Below are 24940 nucleotides of genomic sequence, written 5' to 3' on the forward strand. Positions count from 1 at the left end.
TTCCAACTCCCATGAGCCTCAGCCAACAGCGCCAACAGGAATGATGGGAATTGTGGCCCAACATCTGGAAGGTACCAGCTTACGAGGCAATTGTGCCAAACCATTAATGGGGAAAACGACACCCACAATGGCACATTCTCTCCACACCCCCTCCTTGCATGGGACACTCACTGCAGCTTTTTGCTCCTTCTGGGGCACCAGAATGATCCCTGTTTTGCGCAAGCTTTGCCGCCACATGGAAGGCCCCAGAGGGCTGGGGATGGGCAGAACAGGGGTGATGAAGGCAAACTGTGGCTGGAGTGGGCAGGCGGAAGGAAGGAAGCAAGAAGCAGGACGAGGTGCAAGCCAGAAGCGGATGGAAAGCGTACGAGGAAATGTGAAAAGGAAAACAAAGGCAGAAAAAGAAAACACAAAAGTCTGACGTATTTCACACAGTGCAGGCAGAAATGGCATGCGGTGGAAAGGATGGCCGACCGGGCACCAGAATGTCCGTGTGTCCAAGGCCCAACCATCTCGGCCAACTTATTTAGGAGGCTTCTTCTTGGAGAGCCACCTGCCAATCAGATCACCAGACTCGCCTGTGCTGGCGTCCCAAACAGGACGACGGTTATTCTGGCCTCATCCCAGGGTAGGTGCAAGAGAGGTGACAGGTTAATCAAGCATGCAAGATGAAGGTGTTGGTGAGTTAAGACAGGAGAAGTTATAAATGGGGACTCAGCAAGTGTTGCGTGCCAGAGGGGAGGGGAGCATTCATGCAAGGACCCATGAAAAGCCGATTGCATAGAAACTCTGAGTCCTGGTTCCCAGGACACAGAAGCCCTAACTACCTTCACTCTTCATTCTCCCTCCTCCCAAGAGAACCCCTTAGTGAAGTGACTACTCAAGACGGGTAAGCTGAGGCCTACAGCCTCAAGTCCAACACCATGAATGCAAAAGTGTCTGGAAACGTCTCTTTAAGAGGCCCTGCTGCTCGTCACCTCTCAAATCTTAAGAGCTGGATTTCGATAGGAGTCCAGCAGCTCCCAGGCCTACACTGTGAAAGGTGACCGGGGGGGGGGTGAGGCATGGAGATGTGCCAACCCCCCCCTTTCCACCTAAGGGAGAAGCTAAGGGTTCGTGCAGGTGAGCAAAACCTCACCTTCTGCCCCATGGGACTGGGGGAGACAGGGCTGACAGGGGTCACGGAGACGCCATTCACTGCACTGTTGTCCGTTGGGGGAGCGGCCTTCACCTCTGCCAAAGGAGAGAAAGCAGTTAGCATCTAATTGGCTGTGCCAGACCCTTCCGAGATCTGGGCCAATGAGGGCCATTGCCCACCATGTAGCTCCGCCTACCATTGGAATGCGGCGTCTCCTCCCCCTCCGAGGCAGAGCTGGTCTCCTCCTCGCCGACGGCAATGGTCCCCAGGGTCTTGCGCTCCTTTGACTGGTCCTGGACAGAGATCTTCTCCTTGCTGCTCATGCGACACACAGAGCTCCTAAGAAGCAGAGAGGAGATGCGGGGAGTTAAAGGAAAGTGGATCGTTTTAAAAGAAGTGAAGTTGCTCAGCCCACCATGGTTAATTACATCAATGGCTCGTTTGCCCAGACAGAGCCAATGGGAGCCATTGGAAGGTTGCAAACTTCAGCCACACTGAAAACTGCTTCGTTCCAACAGCCCTCATTTCCCTATTTATGATCGGGTTCAAGCGGAGATCTCGAGATGAAAGAGGTTACCTGGGCTGGGCTGGCATACTCTGGTGAACTGGTTTAGGCCAGGCGTGGCCTCATGGCAGCTGCCCTGCAGGGGAAGACTGGTTTCTTGCATGAACAGCTGCTCTAGAACTCAGACAACTCAGGCACATGACATGCCATTTCTCCTGAAATTTGGCTTTCATACCATGCAAGATGCTGCCAACCAGCCTAAGCCTAAGGGCTTGCTCCTATGTGCCAATCCTGGAAGTGCTGTACACCTGTATTTCCGTATTAAATCTTTTCCGGCTCTTCAGCCAAAAAAGCTCTCGCAGCGGCTGACAGATAGATCAGTGGAAATCGAGATTGTTCTGATCCTCAGGCCTGCAATGTGACTAAGCAACAACAAGAGTATCTACAACTCACTGGGCAACGTGGAGGCTGCGCCCCCAAACCTTGCACTTCACACGCTTCGTAACTTCACACAGGGGAGAGGTGTCTGAGCTGGCAGATGGCCTCCATGTCTGAACATGCGCGAGCTAGCGCATGGCTTGCTTTTAGAAAACAACCACCGAGGTTGCCTTGGTGACGTCTCGTAACGAAATGCCCAACCAACGCAAGTTTGAGGCAAGTGAGCCGATGCTTCCTGCTAACAGGAGAGGCTTTGCTTCCCTGCTAATGTTTGTGGGACGACAGGAGACACTTGCAATTTGTACAGGCTCGACGTCTGTAACCACAAAACAGTTGGATAGCCCAACCTGACGTCTGCAGTCTGTAACAGTAAACACTTCTGCAGCAAACCGGGCTGCCAAACTTGCTGTGCGCCAAATAAAGACTTCTCTCTAAACCCGTTTTGCAACGTGTACTTGGCGTGGGGTTCACATGCGCCTGTTCCCATACCGCTGAGCCATAATAAGCTGCATCCTAGATTAAAGAACCGATAGCCGACAGAGCTGCAAGCCAGGGCCTTTACCAACTCGTGGGAAATGACGGCTGGGTACAAGGGTGGAAGCTGTGGATTTTAGAACCAGAAATGCGGCATTAAAAGGTTGGGAACCTAAGAGACAAATGCCCCCCATGCCCACACCTCACCTCCGGTGCTTGCTCGTGTACGATGGGGGCTGCTCCAAGCTGGTGTCAATCACTGCCTGCTTCAGGTGCGCTTCCTTCTTGCTGCGTAGCTGAAGGTTAGGGAGAGAGATGGGGGGTGAGGGTCAAGCTCTCATTCCCTTTGGCTGTGACCTTCGTAATGATGAACAGATTTTGCCAGGGGAGCAGAGGGCAATGGCACCTGCCCTTCTGGGCAGACATACCTGGGGCAAGAGCACTGCCCCAAAGCTTCTGCTTTCTTCAAGGGATCCGCCAAATGCAGAAGAGCAGTAATGGCTGAGATCTGCACTGAACAGTCTGTGGGAATCACGCTGAAACGCTGCTGCTGAATTTAAGGGGGAGGGCGATGTGTTTGGGAAAATAAAGCGCTGATGTGCCCACAGTTGGCATTTGCATTGAGTGCAGCCGAGAAGGAGCAGAGTTCTTGCACGGCTTAGGAGCTAAGAAAGGTCCACCACAGGGATGGTCATGGATACAGGAAGAGCCTTGCTGGATCAGAAGAGTGGACACTGGTGTTCCTTTGGTCTGATCAAGCAGGGCTCTTTTCATGTTCCCGAAGCAACCAGACAGATGCTCCAGGGATGCCTACGAAGAGGAAATGACAGCAACCTTCCCCCCCACCCCCAGCCACAAGTATTCAGTATTACATTATGTTCTCTGGAAGTGGAGGCAGCATAGACAGCCGTCATGATGTGAAACCAGTGACACAATACTTATGTTCTGCTCTACAACCGCAAAAGGCTCTCAAAGCAGCTTGTGAATCAACCTGGACTCAAATCTGGTACGCTGCCTGGAGATGATAAGAGATGGGAGACCCAACAAACCCAGGAGGGCACCACAGGCTTCTCGCCTTTGCCACACGTGATTTTGGAAACCTCCACCATGTCCCTCTAAATCAAAACGCCCCAAACGCTTTAAGGCCAGGCTTTGCCAATCTGGTGCCTTCCAGGTGCTGTTGGACTACAACTCCCATCATCCCCAGCCAGCGCCCTCCAACAACACCTGGAAGGGGCCAGGTGGGTCAGGGCTGCTCCAGGCCTTTGCCTGTTGGGACGCTGCTCCAGCTCCTTGCTTCTTCACGTGTCCTGTGTGCCAAGGCTTCTTTCCCTCTCTATGGCTTACAACCTGGCTCTCTCAAGATTGGTTCTCACAGGAAAACTCCCAGAGGGAAGGAGGAAAGCCCTTAAAAGGTTTCCAAAGGGCCTGGAGGCTGATCTGGTTTCAGTCCACTGGTGGAAAAAGAGCATGCAGCTGACAGGCGGGTGGGAGAAGCCCATGCTGCTTTCCATCCCCTTGGGAACAAGCCTCTCTTGCCGCGGAAGGTTTTTGCCGGGAGCACTGGAAAAGGGAGGCGTGTGGGCTTCGCCAGCAGCCGCCGCTCCGAGGAGGCCCACACTGCGGTTTCAGAAACGCTGCCCTGGGCTGGTGAAACTCAAATTAAGCTGACAGGCAGGACTGGCCTCGCTCCCTGACCTCCTGCCCTGTGGAGTCGTTGCCATTCCTCTCTACTTTCTGCTCTTGTGGCTGATGCTGCACAAGGTAGGAAGGCCGTGTAAAATAACATTAACCAAGACTGAGCCTCCCCTGCACCCCTCAAGCATTTTTATTTATTTCAAAAAAGTCAATCGACAAAAAATTCTGGGAAGGGAACAAAAATTTAACCCATGCCCCCATGATGAGAGGAAACAGTTACACAAAGAAAATATAGGCTGCTGCTTCATTTGCATGCCATATACATAGCCAACACAGAAATCAGCTCCACTTGGTGCTGAATTATGGTCTTTTTAAAATTGCAAAGGTTACACAGGTCTGGATGAGTCTAGTCAACCATTGCAAGAAACTTTTGTCTGTCCTAATGCACCCAATAAAGGGTGATGGGGAGGGCAGGAGAAAAATTACCCCTGAAGTTTACTGAATTAGCACACAACCTCTTAAAATATTGTTTGTGTGTACATGCTTCTATGTAAACACACACATATATATACACACACACAACAACAGCTGTTAAGATGGGAGTCCTAGATAAATTGCAACTATTCATTAAGCACCTGGGCAAATGAAATGTCTTCAGCTGGCACCTAAAACTCATCAGGTGAGGTGCCAGGTGAGCAGCCCTAAGGGAGCTGATGGAGGAAGAAGCAAATGGCTTCTTCCTCCGTCGCTGCCTGACTAACTGCCGATGGTGGGAGCCACAAGGACCCGCCTGTGAAAAGGGTCAAGAGGCTGGGGTTTTTTGGCTCAGGGACACCTTTTTGTACCTCAGATTTTAGCACGAGACATTTGTGAAGCAGGCACACAGCACAATGCCACCCATACAACCGCCTCTTAATGGGATTGACAGCAGCAATGACGGGGCACAAGCAGCTTCTATTTGGGACTAGGGGTCTTGCAAGCTTCCCCCAAAGCAGCTCCTCCCTCAGCCCAACTCCTCAAATTGGCACCTGCAAGGTTTCCCTCCCATTCCAGAAACAAGGCGTTCAAACGCTGTCTAGCTCCACACAAGAGCGAGGGCTCCACGCTCCACACGCTTTCTGCACAGACCCTAGGCAACAGTCCTGATTCTGTTGTATCTGCCACACACGGGGGTGGGGGGAGAGAAGGGTAAGAAGAAAAGTCACTCACGTCGATTTGCTTGCGTTGGAGATCCTCGAGCAGAGCCAAAGTATCCTCATCCGCAAGGTCGCAGGGACGCTGGCCCTAGGATGGGGAGGAAACAGCTGGGGCTGAGAAGGGCTCCTTTCGTCATGGTTTGCCATCAGAATAAAACTGGGAAACATGGTGGGTGAAGCAGCTTCCCTCTGGTGTAGATGCATCTTCTTTCAACTCGCCACCTGTCCTGCCTGCCTCCCTCCTCCAAGCCCATCCACCCACTGAAGAAAGCAACATCCAGGGCTTCTACGAGTTACACTCGATTCCCCACCTGCTTAGAATTACTGGCTGCTGTTTTCAATGAGGGGAGGAAATAAACCCACCTTGGTAGGTACAAATGGAGAGCTTCTGGTTCTAAGCAAGGGGGTAGCCCTTTCAGAAAATAATCTAGAGGGGAGGGGAATGAGAAATAAGGGGCTACCCTCTCACAGCTTAAGGGGGGGAAAAACCCTCGAAGATGGGAGAAACATCCCCAGCCATTTCAAAACGTTCTCCTCTGTCGTACTCCACAACCAAGTCAAGCCTTTCCAGGTCTCTGTCCTTCCTCCAGCATTTTGCAGGATCCACAAGCTTCTATTTGTGGCTGCAGTCAGCAGATTTAGAATTCCAGCCTCCCACATCTTCTTCCCCCTTTGGGTTTTGGTTTTGTAAACCTTTAACTGAACAACGCAGAATAATAATCTATTTCTTTTTTAAAAAATAAAACAAAAAACTCTGTAACCTTAAGAGGCAACATTTTAATTTATTTTAAACAACCTGCTTAGGACACAATTATAAAAAAAAATGCAGATGGCATTTCAGAAAAGGTATTTTCCCTTCACCTTGTGAAAGAGAGCAAGCCTCGTCCACAACGGTATCAGCTGTGACACCATCTAAAACAACGCACCATCTAAAAACAACCTGATGTTTTCCCCTCCTTCAGAACCATATTTTTATTCAAAAGAAAATGTATACAGATGTAGTCAATTAACTGACCCATCAGAATGCTTTGACACTAGTCCATTAAAATTTCCTTAAAATCTGGTGACGGTCCTCATTTTGCTGTCCTAGAAACCCCTCTGCACCAAGAACAGTTGCAAACATATGAAGTTGCCTGAGACCAGGCTGGAGTGCTGGGCCACTTAGCTCAGCCAACCTACTCGGACTGGCAGGGCCTTTCCAATGCCTTGGGCAACACCAAGTCCTCTCCAGCCCTGCTGTGTGGGCTCTTCTAACTGGAGCCACAAGAAGCCTGGGTTCTGCAACACACACACACACACACACACACACACACACACACACACCCCAGCCACCTCCTTTGCTCTCACCACGTTGTTGAGTGCCTCCATGTCGCAGAAGTGCTCTGCCAGGAGGCGACAGGCCTCCTCCACTCCCCAGTGGGCTGCCGCATGCAAGGGAGCCCAGCCGTCTTTGTCCTGCACATTGGGGTCATATCCAGCCTGCAAGAGCAGCCTGCAACAGGGGAAGAGAAAGCAGCCGTCAGGGGTTTCCTGGACTGCGGGCAGGGTGCCTTATGGGAAAACTAGATATTAATAGACAAAAGAGGGGAAAGGCAGACTCTGGATGGGACAGAGCAAAGATGGTGCTGGATACAAGAGCTACAGGGTCTTCTGTGAGGGCTGGGGGTGGGGGTGGGGACAGTGATCCAAGGGAGATACAGAACTCAAGGGTCCCAAATTATCCAGGGACAAGAATTCTCCTCAATTCTTCTGTGAGGTACATATCTAAGGGCCAGGAATTTGAGGTTCTCGTGGCAGGGAGAACAGGGGGGACAGGAGACTGGGACTTTTGGAAGAGCGAGTGAGTTAGAGAAGCAGCGTGGATGGAACTTGCTGGAAACCTCATGGGGTCACCACTCTTTTTCTTTTCTTCTTTTTTGAGGGGAGGGGTCCAAATGTTCAAAGAAAGATGGCTGGGAGCAGGATGCCGATATCCTGGATTCTTATCGGCTCCGAGTCACCATCAGGAGGCTGGGGTGGGGACTGGCACTGACTTGGCCTACGCTTTTCCCTAGGCCCCGCCTTTGCTCAGGGGATGTTTGGCAAGGCACGGGGGGGGGGGGGGAATCAGAAGAAGTGGCGCAACTAACCACCTGGGCTGGGAGAGTGGGTACGGCAAGTGCCCAAACCTGTTGAGGCAAATAGGAACCTGAGGTGTGATGTTGGCAGCCATTTTGTAAACCTACGTGCTTCTATGACGTTCAACATCTAGCTTAAAACTGTGAGAGGGAGACATGGGATCCCATTTCCTGCTCCAAAAGGGGATTTATCAAAGGGTTTTATGTGCTCAGAATGGACGTCCCTCAGGGCTGGGGGAATCGAGGAGCAGGCTCTCACCTCATGACCTCAATGTAGCCTTTGGCAGCTGCCACGTGGAGGGCCGTGGCCCCTGTTTTGGGGTGCGGCTCGTCAGAGATTTTCCCACCATTCATCCACTGGCGTGCGTCACGAAGCATCACCTCCTCCTCCTCTCGCTTGGCTACTTCTACATCAATCCCTGAAAAGGAGAAGGAGGCATCACGGGAGAGCCCAGAAGGCGACGACTACGAATCTGAACAGCTGCGGCCGCACTAGAGAGCTGCGAAGAAATATGTCTTCTCCTAACGATGCCGAGGAATCCTAGCAACTGGATACTTTTAAAGTCCTTCCTCTTCCAAAAAAACACGTAGTCATCATTGCTTTGAGGAATTTGTGCATGATGTAATTATGGGTGGAGGGCAAAATTACATCATACACATACGGCTCAGGGATGGGGAACCTGTGGCCCTCCAGATGAGGCTGGACTGCAACTCCCATCAACCCCAGGCAGTATGGGTCAATGGCCAGGTATGATGGGAGTTGCAGTCTGGCAACATCTGGGGAGTCCCAGGTTCCCCATCCTTAACCTTCACTGAGTTTCGATGCAGAATAAATTATGTACAGTAAGCAAATATGTGCAAATATAATCTTAGTAGACACTGTATTTTTAAACTGTTCCAGCCAGAGAACTTAACAGGTTTTGGAAGTCGTCGTTTCGCTCTATCTGCAGTAAATAATCCAAGTTGAAAATATTTTGATGGGCCGTATATTACAACCCTGTGGTGTAAACCAGGATCCATTTAATTAATCCATTTGAGTGTCTGGGTGTGTGTGTGAAAACCTGCAAAGTTGATTCTATAATCTTTCTGCAGCACCGACCCCTAAGGAAGGGGGGAAACCCAGCAACCTGGAGGGCTGGTTGGAGAAGCCTGGTGAAGCCCCGAAAGGGTCTACAGAGGGACAGAGCATTAGAGGAAGCAGAGCTACACCATGCGCGGCAGCCTGCTCTCTCCTTACCTCTCTTCCCAATCTCCGAACGCAGTAAGGCCTCCATGTTGTCAGCCTCCGCAATGTCCAATGGCACGTCCCCGTCGCTGTTCACTGCAGCGATGTTGGCACCGTGGTCCAAGAGGTATCTGGGCCAGACAGTGATGCCCAGGGTCAGATCCATGGGCCCATTTAGCTCCCCACCCCTGCAACCCTGGATTAGACCACACAAAAAAAGCCCGTCTCGTGGGGCGACAGTTGCCAAGCGCCGGAATCCTTTGCGCCCTTGCCTCCTGATTGCAGACAGTAAGCCTCCCTCCCTTTCAAATGCAGATGGGGAGAAAGGACCACCAACTCAGAAATGAAGCCTAATGCGGGCTGCCCTAGGCTTCCGCAACCTCCCCCTGCGCCTTAGATAGTTGTGTGCATGATGACTGGCACCTGCTAATCTGGACAGGAGCCCTGTCCCCTTCTGCATCCGGCTACCCTGTGTTGGGAAGGGCGCAGGTTTTGTGACTGCCGTTCAGCCCCAGGTGAGAAGCACTGAAAGACCGGCCTGCGGATTTATTACTGTAATAACTTCAGGCAAAAGGCGTTTATCTACCGCAAGGCCAATAAAGTTATATGTGAGCTGGCATGGTTTTGGAAGGCGGTCTCCCCTGTAGCCCCAAACTCACTGTGCAATCTCAATGTAGCCGCAGGAAGCAGCAACGTGCAGCGGAGTCCAGCCCTCATTGTCAGCCTGGTTCACGTCGGCTCCGTTTGCCACCAGAAATTCCACCACCTCCATGTTCTCATCAATGCAGGCCTGGAAAAGACAGAAGACTTGTCGCAAGGAAGCTCCCAGCTCCCTGTTTCTCTCTCCTCCACAACAGGGCCAAAGCTCAGTGGTACAGCGTGTTCTCTGCACACAGAAGGTCCCAGATTCAATACCTGGCATCTCCATGTTGGGAAAGTCTCCTGCCTGTCTGAAACCATAGAGTGTAGACAATACAGAGCTAGATGGACCAATGGTTTGATGTGGGTGGAACACAGCTTCTCATGTTCCTAAGGAACCTTCGCTCCCCTGAGCAAAAAGAGCACTTCCCTATTGTTCTCCCTTGCCCAACGCAGCACCTTGCCCTCCTTTCCTGGTGCCACAAGGAAATGTCCCATTGCACCACTGTCCCCTAGACATGCAATGCAGATGATGACTGAAGCTGGCAGCCCCTGAGCAGAAGGGCAGTGAATGCCACAAACCCCTTCAGAGCTTTTTATTTGCCACTTGGTAGGCCAAATAACACCCCAGCTGCCTGGGAATTTTATAGTCAATGGTTTGGGCAGATTTCTTTTTTCGAAATTCCTCCCCAAGTGCTTTACTTTTCTGCCAATAAAAATCCTTCCTTTTCATAGACTCATTAGTAACAGTAAATGGATGACAACTACAAATACGAGGCAAGCTTGTCAGCTTCAAAGCTGCTTTTAATGTTTTCCAGGTGATTATACCTTGTGAGGATGAAAATGAGCATATCTGGCAAAGTTCTTTCAGCTGCCAAAATTTATTAGTTTTCAGCACTTTTGTTTTCCTATTTAAACAAACAATGTATAGGAAGCACACCCGATTGCCATTGCATTTTTTTTACAAGTACTGTATTACAATACAAATTGCTACATGATACCACATTCAAACCACAAGAAGTAAGTGTGGTTTAATTTCTCCTCAGATACTCCAGGTCAAATGTTTGTGGTGTATTAGGACAAAAAAGTGACACGCGGATACTTTTTCTAAAGCTTTGTTTACCAGATAGAAGATAAGCACGCTAAATCTAATCTCGGCATCAGAAAAAAATCTGATGCAAACCACACACACACACACACACAAATACTATGCAAACTATCCTAATTTGCGTAAGAAAATCTTCCCAGTTCATCCCCCCCACCCCCGCCCAGGAAAACCCCCACCTCTATTGGCAGCCTGATTCGCACAACACGCTCCACCAAACCCTGGCTTAGCAACTTTGCATGGGCTTCAGAAGAAGAGCTTGCAGCCGCTTTCCCCCTTCCTGGTCTTTTCAACTGCTGTGCTAAGCCGAGCCAAGGTTCGTCTTAGCGCGTCGCCTGAGCTGGAATTCGCGGTTAAGCTCTCTCCTCGCTAACGGTAAGCTGTAGCCAAGGACAAACCATGAAGACAGAGCTTAACCGGTAGTCCCAATTCGGACGGCACGCTAAACTAAGCCTTGGCACTGCAGCGAAAAAGGCAAGGCAAGAGCAAAGCAGCCGTGAGCTCCATTCTGGGAGCCTGCACAGTCTCCAAACCAGCTCAGTGCTCCAAAATGCGATGTCAATTGGTGGTGGGGAGAATTCCTGGTAGGGAGGCAGGTTTTAGGTAAACATCAAGAAAAGCTTCCTAATGCTAAGAGGATTGCAGCTCAGGAACAAGCTGCTCAGGAAGGCCACACAATGAATTCCTGGCCATGTAGGGTTTCAAAGAGAGGCTGGAAAGACAATGCTGTCATTGGGCAGGAGGCCTAACAGGATGGCCCACAAAGTCGCTGGTATTTGCACAAATACAGGTAGTCTCATGTGTTAATAGTTAAGTTGTGTTAGGGGTACAATATGATCTAATTTTATAATGTAGGGCCCAGTGCTGACCAGTTAACCCTGTGCATTCTTTTGCAAACATCCCCACCACAAATGGTAGGCAGGAGAATCCAGTTACCGTATTTTTTGCTCTATAAGGCTCACTTTTTTCCTCCTAAAAAGTAAAGGGAAATGTATGTGCGTCTTACGGAGCGAATGCAGGCTGTGCAGCTATCCCAGAAGCCAGAACAGCAAGAGGGATCGCTGCTTTCGCTGTGCAGCGATCCCTCTTGTTGTTCTGGCTTCTGAGATTCAGAATATTTTTCTTCTTGTTTTCCTCCTCCAGAAACTAGGTGTGCCTTATGGTCTGGTGCGTCTTATAGAGCGAAAAATACGGTACTTCTTGAGCAAGGAGGGAGAATCCTGCCTTAATGCTTTTCCTTATCCACAGGTGAACACACCCAAAAAACCCTTTCAAGATAAAAATGGGTGGCGGCAGCTAGTAAGCTGAACATTTGGGGAAGAGAGTAGAATATCCTTTGGTGTCCAGGCCCCACTCCCACCCGTTGCCACGATCCATAAGCGAGTCACATGGTGGCGTTATCACCATCTCTTTAAAAAGGAAGGAAGAGTGCTTCTGTTTGCCCTTTTTCTCTTTTCCCAAGAGGACAGATGGAGGGATGGTGACCAGATGCAAAGGGGGGGCAGACCTTCTGAACCAACAACTGCTTTGCAGAAGGGGGAATTTAACAGATGTTGCTTCTTTTATCTCTGCATGACAAGCTGTACACCCTGCTGAAATTACTCTTCGGGGATGATAGGAGCCATAGCTGGGCAACATCTGGAGAGTCCCAGGATCCCCATCCCCTGAATTAAAGAGGCAGGAAGCAGGTCTTTCCAATATTCCAGGAGGCTGGTCATACACGGGTAAAATAACCTTTAAATACTTGGTTGTAAGTTCAACTGGACTTACAACCTGGGTGCAGACATCATTGGGCTTCAACCAGTGGGCCAGGTCTCCTAATGGGATGCAGTCAGATAAGGGGAACTATAGCAGAGCCACTAGCAAGACCTGGTAAGAAATTCTGAAGAGGGTCTCCAAAATGCATGTTTGGCTAAAATGCACATCCCAGGTCTGAAAAGGCCAACGCAGCCCATTCCCAAACTTCACTTGGGAAAGTACAGACACAGCAAGCACCCCCTTCCCTTTCTCAAATGCACAAAAAGTGTGGCTGCTATTTACTGCTCTCTCTGTGCCTTTTAATCTTAAGGGGTTGGGAGAGAAAGCTGCAGGAGGCACCAAAACTCTGGCATTACATCTCCCTGGCTTGGGAAATGTATCGCAGTGCTAGGGCGGCAGTGGATAAGCAGCAGATGCTGTTTGTCACTTGGTTGCTCATTTGAAGGCAACTTGATCTCAGCCCAGCTGAGATGTGGCTTTTCCCAGCCATGCAATAAAAACAACAGGAAACACGGGCATAGCACTTTCAAGAGTTCAAAGCCGTTCGTGTGCATTGCCTATGGCAAGGTAAGTTTATTACAATGCCCCATGTTACAGATGGATGAACTGAGGCTGAGAGAGAGAGGGGCCACCCAGTAAGTTCACTGCAAGATTTGAACCAGGCAGTTCCTGAGTCATAGCTTAAGTCTCTTGGTCTCTATGCAACATGAGCTCCGCTTAGAATGTTTTGATGTATTTTATACAAGTTGCACAGGGGAGTGGTTGGTCGTTTGACTTTCAGTTTAGCACAAGTTAGGAGCTGCCAGTTTTTGAAAAATGTGTCTCTGCTCCACTCATTAGGTGGCACAAGTCCCCCGGTGCAGGCAGGGCAAAATGAAATGAGATATATCACATGAGCAGATGGATAAAACCAAAGAAGGACCATAGCTTCCCCACTCACAGCACAGTCCATAACGGCGGTGTGCTCGATCCAGAAGCCAAACCATGTTTTGCTGTTACACCACAACCAGCAAACTGTGGCTTGTACATGCCCTCTAAATTGCAACTGAAAGCCACGGTTTGCTGGTTTGGATGCAACAGTGAACCACAGTTTGTCTTGGATCAGATACAACATCAACTGGGCTGCACTCTAACCGGGGAACCGGAGCGAAATGTCAACTGTGGCTTGGGCCAAAGATGAAATAATTACATTAGAGATGAAACAATGCATCAGGGAGCACACAAACAATGCTTTTTTGTGTAGCGTCAACCATAATTTGGTGGCATTATGTGCAAAGGAGAGCCGCATTACATCCACCTAAAAATGCAAAGGGGTAACCAGCTTTTCTTTTTTCAACAACAACAAAAAGATTAAATTCAGATTCTCACGGATCTGCATTCTATGCCGAACAGCAGATGTGCTGCAGGATTCCACATGCTCAAAAAAAGTGTCACAGAGACCTGCAGCCTCTTTTGAGCAGTAGTTTAAGTATATTTTTTTTGGGGGGGGGGGGAGGCGTTGTTAAAGGAAGAGAATTTGAACCAAAGAGCCTTTGATGTCTTTTCGAGTGCCAGGAATATGCAGCTGCGCTACTTTTCTGCTTCCAACACAAAAGACGTCAGAACTGAAGGCAGCAGCTTCTGCTAGATTTCATCTGCCTTTAATAACAGGCTTTGGATTTGCAGTCAAGAGACCACGCAGAATAAAACTGGTTCAGGCAACAAGCGACAGTTATGTGGGTGTATCGTATCAAGCAGCCTTGAAGTAAGAATTTGGGTCATCTTGAGTTATTTTCAAAAAAGAGAAACACCAAGTGAATGAAAGCATGGAGAACTGGGAGATCAGATTCCAGAGTCCTCTCTGAAGAGTATTAAGGAGAAAAGACTCCTAGGTTCTTTGGAGAGAGTTGATTTAACCATCTTAACCTACAACAACTACCCTGATTAACAGCAGCTCTCTAGGATCCTAGTCAGAGTAAGGCTTCTCCCGCCATCTGATCCCTTAACTGAAGACAGGATATGCAGGTAACACATGTGCTCTACCCAATGAGAAATGGTCCCTCCCTGAGGCGGAAGGCACATTGATCCACATGTGGTGGAACTGTAAAAAGATCAGAGTGTTGGAAAATGATCTGGGGTGCCCAAACTTTTTTCAAAGAGGGCCAGATTTGATGAAGTGAACATGCCTCAGGGCCAACATACGTGTTGAGCTTTTGGGGGGGGGGTTACCCCAGGAAATAAACTGCCACAGGGGCCAGATTAAGCCCCCAAAACAGACTTTCGACTTGCCTGACCTATAATGAACTTAAGAAAATGTTTAAATGCTCTTTCCCTAAAAAGCACGAAGACTTCCTGCTAGGAATTAAGGGTAACGAAATCTCAAAGAACTTCAGGAGAGTTTTCATGTACGTCACAGCAGCTGCCAGAATTCTAATCGCAAAAGGCTGGAAGGGAGTTCTCCCATCCAAATTAGACTGGCAAAATAAATTGAGAGTGTATGCTGAACTAGTGAGACTATCAGCAAACTACGAGCCGTTACAGATGAAAAATTTACCAGAGAATGGGATATATAGAGTCTACCTTAAAGAACACTGCCAAGATATCAATCCGTTGGCAGGTCTTAACTGAGTTTCTGTGTGTAATAGGACAACTTTATAAATTTAAAGTAATTAGAATAACGTAGAAAAGACAAAGTTAAGTGTGTAACTAAAGAATGTAATTTGGGAACACAATGGGGAGATCAGAGGTCATGCTGAATCTAATCGCAAATTGATGTACACAACAAGTATCAACTATGGAATGAATGTTTGTTTATTTTTACTTTGTCTTTAACATCTATTGACTATTTGTGTTATACAGTTTTAAAACCAATAAAGCAGTTTAAAAAAAGAAAAGAGAAATGGTCCCTCCCTGACAGTCTGCATTTGCTAGTGTGAGAAAGAAAAGACACATAAGAGACAAATCACACAATCTAGCTTAAAGTCAACTAACATAGTGCTCTCCAGAAGTTGTTGGACTCCAACTCCCATCAGTCCCAGCCAGGATGGTCAATGGTCAGGGATGAAGGCAGCTGTAGTCCAGCAAAACTGGACAGATATCAGGTCGACTACCCTTGATCTGGGACGCGGGTGGCGCTGTAGTCTAAACCAGTGTTTCCCAACCTTGGGCTTCCTGCTGATTTTGGACTACAACTCCCATTATCCCTAACTAGCAAGACCAGTGGTCAGGGATGATGGGAACTGTAGTCCAAAAACAGCTGGAGGCCCAAGGTTGGGAAACACTGGTCTAAACCACTGAGTCTCTTGGGCTTGTCGATCAGAAGGTCGGCGGTTCAAATCCCCGCGATGGGATGAGCTCCTGTTGCTCGGTCCCAGCTCCTGCCAACCTAGCAGTTCGAGTTCGAAAGCACACCAAAAATGTGCAAGTAGATAAATAGGTACCGCTCCGGCGGGAAGGTAAACAGCGTTTCCGTGCGCTGCTCTGGTTTTGCCAGAAGCGGCTTAGTCATGCTGGCCACATGACCTGGAAAAACTGTCTGCGGACAAACACTGGCGCCCTGGGCCTGTAAAGCGAGATGAGCACCGCAACCCCAGAGTCGTCTGCAACTGGACTTAACTGTCAGGGGTCCTTTACCTTTACACCTTACCCTTGATCTAGCCTGTTGCTTTTAAAATTCTCAAACCATTTATCCAGGATAATCACTGTGTTTAATCACTGTGTTCAAATTGGGCTCCAAGGCTGGGTTTGGGTGAACCCTGGTTCAAACTGTACCGACTCTGGACTTATGACTGGATCCCCCTGAAGAGAAAGGGACGCACTGGAATTTCTCCCTGCTCCCACCCTCCATTGCATGGGCTTTGGGACAAAGAGACCCCATGCCGTCATCCTTGCCTGCAGCCTGGGTGCAACTAGGCAAGGAGTTACTAGGCATGGAGAAAGATGTCGGCTGTTTCACCCAACCAGCCGAGCACTGATATTAATAGCCACTGCCTGGAATGCAAAGATTTCATTTTCCACAAACAAGAGAGACCGGCTGGTGTTGGCTGAAGCTCTTCGGAAACATTCCCTGACTGGCTGTGCTGCGAAAGAGCTACATTTCTCCTTGTTAGGCCCTGCTTCTTCGCAAGAGTTCAGGAATCCTCCTTCTCAAGCTCTGCACCTCCACTTTAACCCCAGTGGAACCATGAGAGGCAACACGGAGGTAAACCGTGGCCAAGTCTCTGCCACACCCCAAGTCTCTCCTCTCAGCAGCAGCCCCCACCTGAGAAAAGTCAAGGGAACCGTGTATATTTAGAAGGTACATTCTTTGGAATTCAGAGGGGAGCTGACTTTTATTTAAACTTGTTTGTTCCAAAAACTGTACCTTCCAAAAGCCCTTCGTCAGGGAAATATTCATATTTAGAATCTAAATATACGAATAGTCCCCGATGAAAAGCCCTCTATGGCATAAGATGTATAGGGTCTTCTGAATTTTGATGATATTGTTGGTATATCTGAATGCATTAGCCTCTCAGCCCTTGCACTGAGGATTCTTCTAACACATTAGGAAAACCTAATCTGATACTCTCTCATTTCTAAGTACTTAGAAGACAATTAAGCACTTGTGGCAGAGCTATACCAAATGAGCAAGATTTACATAATTTTGAAAAAAATCAAACAAGAGGCCATAAGGGGTTCTACAGCGGCCATCTGTGCAAAATTCTCCATTTTTGTTCTGGTGAGGTATGAAACAGGATGCAACCCAGGAGATATTGTCTAACCACATGAAGTGTTTGGAGAAATTGTTGTCGTTGTTATGCGACAGTGGCCATCACTCATGTGTGCACATCTATCTATATCTATTTTACATGTAGATTTGTTGTGTTTAGTCATGAACCACCTTTTGTATCAATTTTTTTGGAGTTCCTGCGACCCATTTTGAGATTTATTCCTTGACATCTACTAGCCTGAGCGAAAGCCAGTTATCTAACCCACGGCAGGTCTGCAACGAAGGAGAGTCTCCTGCCCTTGTTCTCTTCTCCTTTCCCATTCCCTCTTCTGAGCAGAACATAAGATAAATAAACAAAACAAAAAACTTAAGAATCCCATGCCTGCCCATCGTGCTGCCTATTTATGGCTACACCTTGGAAACTGGTCCCGCATCCAACTCCCAGGCTTATTTTTTCCTTTCCAAAATCCAGGGAAAACACGTTGCAGAAACAGGCTTCAAAACCCACCACACTCCCTGCCGTTCTCAGAACATGGTAGAGTAAGTTTGGGCCGTTCCAAATTCTGCCCTGGCCAGAAGCCAGAGGAGCATCAGAGGCACAACCCGGCAGTGAGGACAGGCACAAGGATAACTCTGGGAACATAAGGCGAGCGGAGGACTCACGGGTTTGCAAAGAAACAAGAGGACTAGAAGCCAAGTGGGAGGCAGCTAGAAGACAAGGCTCTCGGTTCAGCTTAGAAAACGAGAAGACAGCAGCAGTTCAGTGGGGCCACGGGTGCCCCATTCTCCAGCCAGGCATTATGAAACAAATAGATAAACCCTACCTATGTCTTTTATTTGTTTGTTTGATAGTCGGTTGGTTTTATGCTCCACCTCCGGCTAACAACCTAAACCTGTTCAGTTTATGGACCGCTACATTGGTTCATGCACACAGTAAGAATACAATGTTAAAGCCATTAATTAAAAACCAAAGGATTGCAGCAACTTTGGCTAAGCTTAGCATTGACAATTATCTGTAATGCCATCATACTGAAACCACTGCCACCTTACTAAAATCACTGCCACCTATGACCCCAACGCCTGGACAAATAAAACATGTGTTTTGCTTTCATGCAAATGTTTCCTGTTGTGGGGGCCAACCGGATGACAGCTGACCATAAATACGGATGGCCATATGTAGCTGTTAGAAGAAGGATGGGGAACCTGTGGCCCTCTAGATGTTCTTGGACTCCAGTTCCCATCATGCTCAACCACTGTCCACACTAGCCGAGACTGATGGGAGTTGGAGTCCAATGACACTGGAGGGACTGCACATTCCCCAGCCCTGCACTAAAGATACCTGGGAACTGAATGGTTAATGAAGAGAGCGCCCATAGGTATAAGATGAATGTTGTTCTCCCCGCCCCTTCATCCTTTACCACTGGGAGAGAATGACAGGCCTAAGGTCACCCAGTGAGCTTCATGACAAAGTGGGGATTTGGACTCAGAGCTTCCAGGTCCTAGTCAGACACTCTAACCACTAGACTACAATACACAGGCTCTTTTTTATATAAAAGATTCCACACAGTGATTACTCAAGAGTTTGCTTTTAAGAAAAAGTTTCAATGCAAAGTTAAATCGAGTCCTGCTCCTAGGAAAATGTGGATTCCTCAAACTGTATAAATGAAATTGGTGGAAAATAAACAGGTTTGAACGTAGTACATCACTTATCTTGCTTCAAGCTGGTCACAGGGAGAAGCGAAGAGCTATAAAAAAAGAATACTGAAGAACTACTCCAACACCACAGGAAACCCTCCTGAACCTTCCCACTGGTTTCTGAAATTTCACCATGTTAAAGACTAGAAAGTTTCATTTGTGTGTGTGTTTTTAAAGGAAGCCAGTTCCAGCCCCCGCAATTCCATAACTGTGGGATGCACAAACTTTCAATCTTCAAAGTGCTTCAGTACCCTCACATCTCAACTCACTTCTATCACATCTCCATAATTCTATTTTGAAGCAGGATTAAGTGAGGCCAATCTCTGCAAAGCCACCTGCGGAAATCTTAGTATGTTAAGTGCCTCCATCATGCTCTGTGGCTTGGAGATCTGCTCCATATCAAAACCATTTCTGAAAGGCTTAGCAACCCATTTGCAGGCGGCTTCCCCCATTAGGGACCCGGGTGGCGCTGTGGTATAAACCACTGAGCCTAGGACTTACTGATCGGAAGGTCGGAAGTTCGAATCCCCGCAACAGGGTGAGCTCCCGTTGCTCGGTCCCAGCTCCTGCCAACCTAGCAGTTCGAAAGCACGTCAAAGTGCAAGTACAGTGGTACCTCGGGTTAAGAACTTAATTCATTCTGGAGGTCCGTTCTTAACCCGAAGTACCACTTTAGCTAATGGGGCTTCCTGCTTCCGCCGCCGCATGATTTCTGTTCTCATCCTGAAGCAAAGTTCTTAACCTGAGGTACTATTTCTGGGTTAGCGCAGTCTGTAACCTGAAGAGCTGTAACCCGAGGTACCACTGTAGATAAATAGGTACCACTTGCAAAAATTTACCATTTGCCCGAAAATAAATGTTGGAAATGTAACGAGACTGAAGGCACATTCTTTCACCTTTGGTGGACGTGCCCAAGGATTAAGACATTCTGGGAGATGATTTATAACGAAATGAAAAAGGTATTTAAATATACCTTTTTGAAGAAACCAGAGGCTTTTCTCCTGGGCATGGTCGGCCAATTGGTGTCAAAGAAGGATAGAACTTTCTTTATGTATGCAACAACAGCAGCAAGGATACTCATTGCAAAATATTGGAAGACACAAGATTTACCCACCCGGGAAGAATGGCAGATGAAGTTGATGGACTATATGGAACTGGCGGAAATGACTGGCAGAATCTGAGACCAGGGAGAAGAGTCAGTGGAAGAAGATTGGAAAAAAATTAAAGACTATCTACAAAAATATTGTAAAATTAATGAATGTCAGAAAAATGTTGGAATGAAGTTATATGGCTTTAGTAGAAATGTTATAAGGAATTAAGTACAGATAGATTAATAGAGCATTAAAGGAAAAAATAAGGTTAGAATGAGTTAAGATAATTATAGGATAGAAAACAGAGAAAGATGGAAAGGAATTGCTGAAATAATTAACAGAAGTGGAATACAAAAAGGAAGGTGTGAGGAGGTCGTGGAAATAAGTGAATGAAAGATGGGATAATGAAATTGTTTGATTTATTTTATTGTTTTTGGGTTTTTTTTGTTAATTTAATGTATTGTATTGTATTGTCTTTTTACTGTTTAAGTTTTTGGAAAAATAATAAATATTATTTAAAAATAATAATAAATAAATAAATAGGTACCGCTCCGGTGGGAAGGTAAACGGCGTTTTCGTGTGCTGCTCTGGTTTCACCAGAAGCGACTTAGTCATGCTGGCCACATGACCCAGAAAAACTGTCTGCGGACAAACGCCGGCTCCCTCAGCCTGTAAAGCGAGATGAGCACCGCAACCCCAGAGTCGTCTGCTACTGGACTTAACTGTCAAAGGTCCTTTACCTTTACCTCCCCGCCCCCCGATTAGTTCTAAATCCTAGGGTAGAACCCCTCACATGGGCAGAAGCTGCATCTTCTCCCTAGACCAAGACTCATTCCTTTCACCACCACCCACTCTGCCAGAGTTTGACAGACTGGTGTTTGGAGATGGCGGGAGGATGGGGACCAGGGCAAAGAGCCAAGCAGCATCAAGAGAATGAAGTAATGGAAAATTATCCAGGAGTGTGTATGTGGGGCGGGAGAAGAGCATGGAAGGGGACAGCAGTCCCAGAGCCTCCTAATGAGAAACCCAGGAAAGGGAAATGTGTTTCAGGCATAACTGATCTTCCACACACAGCTATACTGTGCACACTTTGTGGATGATAAATCCGGTGGGAACTGCAAAGAAGGGGGGCATAATGCATCCACGCAGCCAACAGAATAACATCAAGACTAAGGCTGCAATCTTGAAACACGCTTACTAGGGAGTAAGTCCCAATGAGCACAGTGGGATTTACTTCTGAGCATACGCAAGGCTCAGTTAACACCCTGGAACTGTGCCTTGGACTCGCACTGCCTCCCCGCAGTTAAAATTCCCTCCCTCACTTCTTGTTTCAGGCACAGCATGGCTTGCCATTTCATCTGAAAACGGCAAATACATTTTGGCTGGACCAAGTAGCGATGGAGAGAACTACAAGGGGAAGGAGGGAAGGCATGACACCAAAGCAACATCTGGATGGCCGTGGTTTGGTCGTTGGGTGTGACCAAACCATTCATAAACCACGAAGCGTTCATACAGGATATTCTGCTAACCTCAACGTAATATGAACCTGCTGAATCAGGCCAATGGTTCTAGTCCAGCAACCTGTTCTCACAGTGGCCAACCATATGCCCCCATGGGAAGCCTGCAAGCTGGACATGGAGCACAACAGCACTCAGTCCAGCGCCAATTCCCAGCAATTGGTATTCAGAGGCATAACCTGGTGCCTTCCAAAAACATATATAGGGCACAACATTTGGCAAAGGCTGATTTACAGTGTCAAGCACAGGAGACAGGCTTGCACGCAGTCATTCCCCTGGATACCTGTAATTATTTATTCTGCCATTACCAGGTTGGGCACTGCTTTATTTTTGGGTGAAGACAAAGAATAGTAGGTGCTGAGCAGTTCCTTCTTCTCTTTGCCACTCAACAGCATTTCTCATGCAAAGGACCTACCAATTGCTTGTTTTCCTCTTGTTTTGAACTTAGCTGAAGAAACATTTTTATTATTATTTTCAATCTCTCATGAAAGCCAGAGCTCATTCTGAGCTTGGGCCCACCTGACATTCACCCTGCAACCGTTGGATACTTGTGTATACTCCTCCATTGCAACTTCTCCTTCCTTCCATTTCTTAGACATGCCCTTCTTAAATCTCAGCTCATCAGTAAACTCCTTATGCAGTCACATCCATTTCTTTAGTTACATTTCTTTCTTGTTAGAATTGTCTGCACATGTGCCTTCAATATTTCACCCCCATCCACCTTGGACTCACTTTCTTTTGAGAATTTCTGATCGTAGTATGTCACCCAGCAGTTCCTTAAACTTTCTGAAATCCGATTATTGAAGTCCCAAATGCATGTCTGACTACACTCAGCTTTTCCTTGCCTCTGTATTATGAAACCCAAGAGGCCACAATCTCTTCCTCCCTAGGTTTCCTGTATTTCCACTTCATTGATCAGTTCCCCACTGTTGGTGAGGAAAAGGTCCAAAATAGATAACCCCCTTGTTGCTTCTTCTACCTACTGGGAAATGAAATTGTCAATGAGGCAACACAGGAATTTGTTGGACCTTACATTATTGGCAGAGTTTGAGCTCCAATAGATATTGGGGTAGTTGAAGTCTCCTATGACTACTATATCTCCCCTTTTTGAATGGTTGGTAATCTGCTGTAGGAAGGCATCATCCAAGTCTTCAGTCTGGCTTGGAGGTTTACAGCACACAACTACAGTAAGCTCACTGTTGCTTCCCTCTCCTACAATTTTTACCCATATACTCTACAGTATCTATTCACACCGGATATACCATTCTCAGAACAACAGCCTGCAGTTAGGTGTTTCCAAAGTCCTACGAGCAGACTGGTAGCTGTTAAAGTGCAGTAGAAAACAGGTTTTTTCCACCCTTTCTATTTATGCTTACAAACATAGCAAGGTTTCTGAGCTGTGTTATCATTTATCCAGTAAAAGAGTAAGAGATGGTGGCATTTGATCTCTATATGATGGTGATGGAACTAGCAGCTCAACTTTGCACAGTGGAAGTGACTTACATCACTAGGTGAAAGGTGGAATTATATTAAGATGGAACATAGGAAGCTGCCTAATATCTATTCAGACAATTGGTCCATCCTGCTCAGTAATGTCTAAACTGGAAGCTGCTCTTCAAGGTTTCAAACAGCAGTCTTTCCCAATTCCACCTGAAATTGCTGAAGTTTGAACCAGGGATGTTTTTCAGGGAAAGCACTACAGCACCTGTATCATCAGCACAATCTTACTGATACATGGAATTTGGCACAGAATTTTTGACATCTGCTGTGAGAATAGAGCTTAATAAACTGGACCCGAGAACCCTGAGAGAATGGCTGCCAGCCAAGACAGGCACTTTCGTGACAGAGAGAATGGCCACTGTTGCGACTTGGCATAAAAGCAGAATGTATGTGTGTACCATATAATTAATCAATTAATCTAGTGACCGAGAGCAATCTCAGGCCAGAAGTGATTGAGATGTGCTTTACAAACCTCCTAGAGGATGTTTCCACAGGCAGTGCAAATTCCATTTACTGGGTAGCTGCTACATTAACATTTATCATGCAAATCGTTCCTTAGCCAAACTGGGGGATCATCAAACCTTCATTTTAATGTCACAACTGCTAGCCTCATATAATGCAATTTTTGAGCATGGACCTGGAGCAGCATTCATCTTACAGAGAGCTGTTGGGGTTCAAACCTACCCAACCATTAGCTGATAAAAGGGAACAGATCCTTCTAATTTCACATGAGCCTGTGTGTATGCGTAGAGAGAGATAGGGTGGAGCTGGTTGCAGCTGCTTAATGGCAGAGAATACATACTCTGCCGATGCTCAGAGGCCATCCCTATACACTTCACAGCCAGGCCTTGGCAACAGAAAAAATAAGGGCTGGGGAGCATTTCTTAGATGTTCAAAACTACAGTACTCTCATCATATAACCCTAAGCCAAGCCTTGACATTCGTTATACCAAAGCCGGGGCTGCAGGCAGGGGACTTTCTACACCAGCCTCCCCCAAACTTTGGCCCTATAGTTGTTGGGACTGCAGTTCCCATCACCCCTGATCATTAACCATGCCAGCCAGGGCTGATGCTCGTTGCAGTCTAAGACGCCTGATGTGCACCAAGTTGGGGGAAGCCTGCTTCACACGTCTCAACCGGGGTGGGGTGGGCGGAGACGCTCTGCGCACGTTCAGAGGCACCCTTTTCCGCTAAGGTGTTACGTTTCCAGATTTGAAATCCTGTCGCTTATTTCGGCCAGGGGAAAGGAGAGGAAAAAGCTTAATGGGAAGGCGGCAAAAGCAGGGAGAGGGAGGCGGGGAGCTGCCATCGGGGCGCCGCGTACCTGGTGGAGGGCGCTGATGCCGTCCGCGTTGGTCCCGTTCACGGCGCCCGGGTCGGCGCTGAGCATCTCCCGCGCCGCTTCCAGCTCGGCCCCGGCGCAGCAGGCCAGGAACTCGGCGGCCGCCTCGAAGCGGACGGCGCGGGGCCGAAGCCCTCTGCCGCCGCCGGAGCCCATCCCCGCCGCGGGCACAGCCTCGCTCTCGGCCGCCACCGGCAGCCCCGGAGGAGGCGGGGCCGGGCACAGAGAAGCAGCCGCTGCTGCTGCTGCCGCCGCCGCCGCCTCGGCCTCCGCCCAGGCTCGGAGCTGCTCCCGCCGCCGCGCCCGGGCTCCTTCCCCCTCGGAGAGGGACAGCAGCGGCGCCGCCATTTTCCCCCTCCTGCCGCTGCTGCTGCCGCCGCCAGCCCGGCTGGGCGGCCCTCCCGGCCCAGCTCTAGCTCTGGGCTGAAAAGCAGCAGCAGCGGCGGCGGCGTCGACGCCTCTCGGCTTCCGTATCGGAAGCGAGAGGGGAGGGGGCGGCGGCAGCAGCAGCAACACGGCGGAGGATGTGGGAAAGGGAACGGCTGCCGCGCGGCATGACGGGAAGTGCAGTCCTCCAGACGTCGGGGGTTTCCCAGACATTCCGTCGGACTGCAATTCCCATCAGCCCCGCACGGCACGGCCAACGGCACGGAATTGTGGGAGTTGTAGTTTCAACGACTGAGAGGTCATTTCCACACACGCACCCCAAATCTCTAGGGGAAAATGCGAAAAGCACAACCTAAGAAGTGCGGGTGGGGATGGAAAGCGGGGGCACTTGTTTATGCCGTTAAAACCACGAGGAGAAGAAAGCAGACCCTGGTCGTGATTGCAGGCGGAGAGCAGCAACTGTGCGGCGAAAAGCCCTGGCTGCTTTG

At 48.3% G+C, this 24940-nt stretch overlaps 1 protein-coding gene across 4 annotated transcripts in view; it reads right to left on the reverse strand.

Moving 5' to 3' along the window:
- PPP1R12C (protein phosphatase 1 regulatory subunit 12C) overlaps positions 1 to 24680 on the reverse strand; it is a 40544-nt gene extending 15864 nt beyond the window's left edge. For all 4 annotated transcript variants that reach the window (XM_080976133.1, XM_080976131.1, XM_080976132.1 and 1 more), the window contains exons 1-9: positions 24048 to 24680; positions 9391 to 9521; positions 8744 to 8862; positions 7766 to 7925; positions 6737 to 6881; positions 5403 to 5477; positions 2763 to 2851; positions 1335 to 1477; positions 1139 to 1233 (exon numbers count right to left, since the gene is read on the reverse strand). In XM_080976133.1, coding sequence (XP_080832259.1) covers positions 1139 to 1233; positions 1335 to 1477; positions 2763 to 2851; positions 5403 to 5477; positions 6737 to 6881; positions 7766 to 7925; positions 8744 to 8862; positions 9391 to 9521; positions 24048 to 24665 — 1575 coding nt within the window. In that variant the 5' untranslated portion in view covers positions 24666 to 24680. The remainder of the gene's footprint in view (positions 1 to 1138; positions 1234 to 1334; positions 1478 to 2762; positions 2852 to 5402; positions 5478 to 6736; positions 6882 to 7765; positions 7926 to 8743; positions 8863 to 9390; positions 9522 to 24047) is intronic.
- Between the last annotated feature and the right edge of the window lie 260 nt (positions 24681 to 24940).

Source organism: Podarcis pityusensis (assembly GCF_964106645.2).
Source record: "Podarcis pityusensis genome assembly, chromosome: 13".
Classification (NCBI taxonomy): domain Eukaryota; kingdom Metazoa; phylum Chordata; class Lepidosauria; order Squamata; family Lacertidae; genus Podarcis; species Podarcis pityusensis.